Consider the following 6,691-nt stretch of genomic DNA (forward strand, 5'->3'; position numbering starts at 1 on the left):
GGGAGGCTGAGGCAGGAGAATGGCGGGAACCCGGGAGGCGGAGCTTGCAGTGAGCTGAGATCTGGCCACTGCACTCCAGCCCCGGCGGCGGACCGAGACTCCGTCTCAAAAAAAAAAAAAAAGAAAAAGAAAAAGATAAGGTCATTTTCTAGAAGTAAAATTGTGGGTCAGAGGATATGCGTATTTTAACAATCTTGATACATACATAGCTGAATTTGTTCTTCAATACAGTGGTTTAGCTTACTCATCCACCAACATCAACATGTATTTCTGTTTCATGAAATACTCCTGAACGCCAGACACTTAATGTTTAAAATGACATCAGTTTGAGAGATTTTGAAACTCATGTTTCAATTTGTATCACTTTCATTATTGATGAGTTTGAACTTAGTTTTGGTTTTTGATGACTTTTTATTTTTTTGTGAATTTTGAGGGCATAATTTTTGCCTATTTTCTCATGGGATATTCCTCAATGTGTTGTAAATATATTAACCATATATTGAAAAAGTGCTTTCTAATTAATAATTTTTTAATGTAGAGGATTGAAACATCTTCATTTAGCCAAATCTTTTCCTTTAAAGATTTTTAACTTTTATGTTTGTAAAACATACAATCCTACTACTGGGTATATACCCAAAGGAAAATAATTCATTCCGTCAAAAAGACATATGCACTCATGTGTTCCTCATAGCACTGTTCACAGTGGCAGATACAAGGAATCAACCTAGGTGCCCATCAACAGTGGATTGGATAAAGAAAATGTGGTACATGTACATTGTGGAATACTATGCAGCTATAAAAAACAAATCATGGCCTCCAGTGCCAACCATGTTGCTGCAAAGGACATTGTAATAAGCAACCTAACGCGAAACATAAAGCCAAATACCACATGTTCTTTCCTACAAGTGAGAGCTAAACGTTGAATATACATGAACATAAAGATGGGAACAGTTGACGCTGGGGACCATTAGACGGGAGGGAGAGTGGGAGTGTGAGCTGAAGAACCACTTGTTGGGTATCATGCTTACTGCCTAGGTGATAGGATTGTTGGGACCCCAAGCCTCAGTGACACACAGTTTACCCATTAACAAACCTGCATGCATACTCTTTATACTAAAAGTTTAAATTTAAAAAAAAATAAATAAGTCTTTTCTACCCTGAAGGTAGGTAAATATTTGTATTATTTCCTAGTTCTAAAGTTTTCAGTTTATATGTAATTCTGAAGTTACCTAAAACTTATTGTGATATATGTTGTAAGGTAATCAAGCTTTATTTTTTTAATCGAATGTTAATCCAAATGTCCCAGCTCCCTTTACCAAGTGTTTTTTTTTTTTTAACTGATTTGAAACATCATCTTTATCATATTTGAAATTCTTATCTTTATTAGAATCTATGTTCAAGTTTTTGGTTTCTCTATGGATTTATTTTTGTACAAATTCTGTAAATTTAGTTGTTAAACCTTTGCATAATTAATATTTTTATAGTGATATAGCACAGCAAATATTTTCTCCTTATTCTTTTACACAATTTTCATTTAATCTTCAAAGTTAATCTTAGGCTACTTTTATCACATAAAAAAATATTCCACTGGTATTTGGATGGAAATTACATGAAATGTATCACTTATTTTGTGGAACATTGACATCTTTCCAATCGTGAAATCTTCCCATCCATTATCATTGTATGTTACTTATTTTCACATCTTTTGTGTCTATTAGAAAATATAGTTCACCATCCTGGCTAACAGGGTGAAACCCCATCTCTACTAAAAATACAAAAACAAAAAATTAGCCGGGCATGGGGGCGGGCACCTGTAGTCCCAGCTACTCGGGAGGCTGAGGCAGGAGAATGGTATGAACCCAGGAGGTAGAGCTTGCAGTGAGCCGAGATCACAGCACTGCACTCCAGCCTGGGCAACAGAGTGAGACTCCGTCTCAAAAAAAAAAAAAAAAGAAAATATATATATATACACACACACACACACATATATATATAATTCATATCTATTCCCAGATTCATTTGATCAATACTTTTTATTAAGATTATTTAATGAAAATTTAAAAATTTATTCTAAAACCAGTTTCTCTACTATGAAATTTTTTTCCTTTTGTTACTTATGAGAGTATCTTTGCATATTTGTGTATTGCTGTCTCATTTTTACTCTTCTAGAAACTTCTTTATTTTTCATCATAACATTGATAAATTTTATCAGTGTGATTAGTTGTTTTTCTTTCTCTGCTTTTTCAAATTCAGCCTTTGCTGCAGAATAAGCCACTCCAAAACTTAGTGGCTTAAAGCAATGATAATTTAGTTTCATGACTCTGGTTTGACTGGGTGTTTCTTCTGTTCTTGACTGAGCTCACTTGGTGGCTCAGCTAATGGGCCTGGGAAGTCTCTCTCTCCACCTGGTCATTCTCACCCAAGCTTTGTCTCATCTTTGTGGTTTCAGAGTTCCCAGAGGGCAAGTCCCAGTGCATAAGCACTTATCAAGCCTCAGTTTAATGGCATGTTTGCTGAGGTCACATGGACTGAAAGCCACGCCAACCAAGAGTCTGTAGGAAGAGACTATGTACAACGACATGGATACCAGAACTGTGATTCACTGGGTGCCATTATTGTTAATATTCTTCTCTACCTACCTTCTGGCCTTTTTTGTCATAGCATTTTTTTTCCCTCATTGTTTATTGAGAGGACTTTTTTTTTTTCCTGTGATAATTTTGTGTTATTTTAAGGGAACTATTTTATGGCATCAGTAGAATCTAGGCATGTTGATTTTTTTTTTCATATTTTGGCATCTCAGAAATAAACAATTACCATTACTTTCTTTACAAATTTATATTCATAAGTTAATTCACTGAAAGCATTTTAGCTTTTGATAAAATCAAGATTTAAACAAAAATAAAAATAAATAAATATGAACTTTGCCAAAAAGTGTGAAAGCAGCATGTTCCTAGGATTTCTTATGTAATTTTACAGTAAGAATTCTATGAAAAGACAAAGAACCTTAAAAAGATAAAATGCATGGATCTTCATGTGGTAGAAATGTATAGATAAGGTTGGGGAAGACAAAAGATCTTGTCGATTTTGGAAAGTACTTTACATTGATATTTATTAAAGCTTATAAACGGTAGATCACTAAGCAGTTTGTAAATATTCTTTTTATGAAATTCACTAATAGTCTAGTTGAGAAACATGAGTATTGTTTGAAAAACACATTAGAAAATGGTTTTACTCATGAGGAAGGTTGGTGAAACCATACATAGTCTTTGTATTCAATACAGGGAAAATACATAATTTTTAAGTCTGGAAAAGTCTGCATTGAAATAAAATTCTCTTACTATGGAATTGCAAAAATTGCTGCCCAAGGACAATTTCTGTAATGTCATAGTAATTCAAATGCCAACTCTGATGATTTTCAAAGCAGTTTTCTTGATGACATTGGCTCTTACCAATTAAAACAAGCTTTAAGTCTCTTACCAACTAAAACAAGCTTAAAGCTTAATTGTCCTTACCTGGTTACTCTAACTAGCCCACGCATACTTCTGCAGTCTTTTCTCAACACAGCTCCTTTATCCTATTGGCAGGACCCTGAAAACAACGGATTTCTTTTGCCTTTGTGCCTTTAATCTGTATACGTCCTAGCTTTAAATATGTTGCCTTGAAGTCTTTCAGTGTCTTCCTCAAGCTAATTTCCTGCATCTTTTCCAGTTACTGTCCCTCTATTGGTTGCTCCACTTCAGAACTATAGATACTTGCAGTTTGAATCAGAGGTTGATAAATAACTGCATATTGTTTCATGTGTCTTAATGGTATTATAAGCCTCCTAGAGGAGAGTCTTAGAATTTTTGCCTCATAGCACTTTGACAAAGCCATGGACAAACAGTAATTGCATACTGTATGTTTCCTGGTTGTTAGGAGATAAAGTCATTTTGATATAACTTATTTTTTCTCCTTTAATAAAGGGATAGAATGGGATCTGCACTGATGATTGAAACAGCAAGAAACCCCACATGTCCCAAGGTAAGCTTAGAGTCTCTTAAATATAACACCTAGTTCCATCTGAAGGTCTGGTGGAAGCACTTGTCCTGAGGGCCCTTTTATTTTATTGTTTTTTTTTTTTTAAATTTTTTGAGACGGAATTTCACTCTTATTGCCTGGCTGGAGTGCAGTAGCGCAATCTTGGCTCACCGCAACCTCAGTCTCCCAGGTTCAAGTGAGTCTCCTGCCTCAGCCTCCCGAGTAGCTGGGATTACCGGAATGTGCCACCACACCTGGCTGATTTTTTTGTATTTTTAGTAGAGACGGGGTTTCTCCATGTTGGTCAGGCTGGTCTCAAACTCCCAATCTCAGGTGATCTGCCCACCTCGGCCTCCCAAAGTGCTGGAATTACAGGCATGAGCCACTGTGCCCGGCCCTGAGGGCCCTTGTATTAAGGTATTATAGATTAATTAATTCTTTATATATTGAGTCATTCTATGAAGAGATAGGATATGATCCTTATACTTTTTTTAAATCCAGTAAGACTATAACAGAAATGGAAGAACATGAAAGTCAGACTGAAAATAAGGAAGAATTATTTCATCATAATTTAAAAAAATCAAATTTAGTCATTTAAGGAACATTATGACATTTCTTACCCTAGATTTTTAAAGAGAAATTTTATATGCCTCTTATATATAATACAATCATGCATCACTTAATGGGAATACATTCTCAGAAGTGTGTCATTAGGTGATTTTGTCATTGTGCAAGTATTATAGAGTGTACCTAGACATGCTTAGATGGTATAGCCCATTACACATGTAGACTACATGGTGTTGCCTATACTTCCTAGGCTATAAACCTGTACAGCAGGTGACTATACTGAAGACTGTAGGCAATTGTGGCACAATGGTAAGAATACTTACATATCTACAGATATACAAATATCTAAATAAAAAATATCTATAGAAAAGATACAGTAAAAAATACAGCATAGAAGCCCCTTTATAGTCTTATGGGACCACTGTTGTATATGCGGTCCCTCATTGACCAAAACATTGATATGCAGTACATGACTATATTAGATTATATTATTATACAAATTGAATCCCCAGTAAAATTTTAATGTCACTTAGATGTGTCTCAGTGTGACTCTTCATTTATTTATTTGTTTGAAACCCGATGATCTGAGTATTGCTTGAGTTCTGTTTAATTTACTTTTTTAAAGAATAGAATTTATGTGCCTAGAAATTTCATGCAGCTTGTATTTATTCTCAGATAACAAACTGTAACCATGAAAAATCAAACAAGTGCAGCTCCTTCTATTGCTCTTTAACTATGGTATACTCATACTTTGATTCATTCTGCAAGTATTAATTATGCACCCACTGCTAGGCACTTTGGATTCATTTGTGAACAAATGCAGACATGGGGTTTACAGCTCTTTAGGGCAGCAAAGGTATTAATGAAATAATCACAAAGATGACATGTCGTAGTTTCCCTGAAATATGTAAGTGCTATGGAGCATAAAAGCAGTTCTCTGAAAGCATATTTTTAAAGGGACGTGAGGGACAGCTACTTTAAGGAAGTGAGATTTGAGATGTCAGTGTGAAGGCCATTGAGTAGGAGCATTCCTGGCAAAGGGAATGGCCTGTGCAGGAAGAGTCATAGAGAATTCCACTAAATGATAGAGTTCTTGAAGACTAGTGTCTCAGAATCCGAGGGCTGCACGTGGGATGAGGCTGGAGCAGTAGGCCAATTAGATCAGATGCAGGGCCTCAGAGGCTGTGATGAAGAGATGACTTAGCTCTTTTGGAGAGGACGCTAGGGTACACTCTATGCGTCTTGCTTGTTCCCCTGTATCTCCAAGGCTCCTTGTTTGTTTGCTTGGTTTAAATCGTGGAAGTTGTCAGTTTTGAATAAAAGTTATGGAGAACTTTAGCCATCTTAAGAAGTAAATCATCATGATAAATGGAGAGCCACTCATATGTTTTCTTAATCTAGCCATATTTATATTCCAATTATAGAAAGACTCTGGATTTTAGTGTATGGCCAATGCCTATCCATAGTGGCCTAGAGACAGACTTGGATTACTCACAGGAATTTGGCATATGACCTTTGTTTATTAAATATCAAAACAATTGGCAGGACTTGGCATAGGACACTAACTTTTGCCTCATCAATACCTGTCAGCCTCTTAAGTTTGTATTACAGATCATTAACAAAACAGCACATTTCATGTAAATTTAACCAACAATGATAAAATTTGAGACCTGAGATGGTTGACATTATAGTTTTTTAATAAACATTACCCAGCTACCAGGTTTTAATAATTGTGACCTGAAAGCATTGATTGTGTAGTATTACATTTCAGTTTTATTGAAGTCAAAATACTTTCAGAGAGCACAGAAACAAAGACTAATTTGTAAGTGACGTTATGAAAATAGTGTACTTATCTTGAAGCAGTTTTTTTTTTGTTTGTTTTGAGACAGAGTCCCACTCTGTCACCCAGGCTGGAGTGCAGTGATGCAATCTCGGCTCACTACAACCTCCACCTCCTGGGCAAGCAATTCTTCTGCCTCACCCTCCCGAGTAGCTGGAAGGCGCCGCCATCATGTCCAGCTAATTGTGTCTTTTTAGTTGAGATGCAGTTTCACCATTTTGGGCAGGCTGCTCTTGAACTCCTTACCTAAAGTGATCCACCTTCCTC

The 6,691-nt window shown here is 35.9% G+C and overlaps 1 protein-coding gene across 6 annotated transcripts in view; it reads left to right on the forward strand.

The window, feature by feature from the left end:
- PNPLA8 (patatin-like phospholipase domain containing 8) overlaps positions 1-6,691 on the forward strand; it is a 55,854-nt gene that overhangs the window by 31,601 nt on the left and 17,562 nt on the right. For all 6 annotated transcript variants that reach the window (XM_011948186.1, XM_011948182.1, XM_011948183.1 and 3 more), the window contains one exon: positions 3,963-4,020. In XM_011948186.1, the coding sequence (XP_011803576.1) occupies positions 3,963-4,020 (58 nt within the window). The remainder of the gene's footprint in view (positions 1-3,962; positions 4,021-6,691) is intronic.

The sequence above is a fragment of the Colobus angolensis genome, unplaced genomic scaffold (genome assembly GCF_000951035.1).
Source record: "Colobus angolensis palliatus isolate OR3802 unplaced genomic scaffold, Cang.pa_1.0 Scaffold275, whole genome shotgun sequence".
Classification (NCBI taxonomy): Eukaryota; Metazoa; Chordata; class Mammalia; order Primates; family Cercopithecidae; genus Colobus; species Colobus angolensis.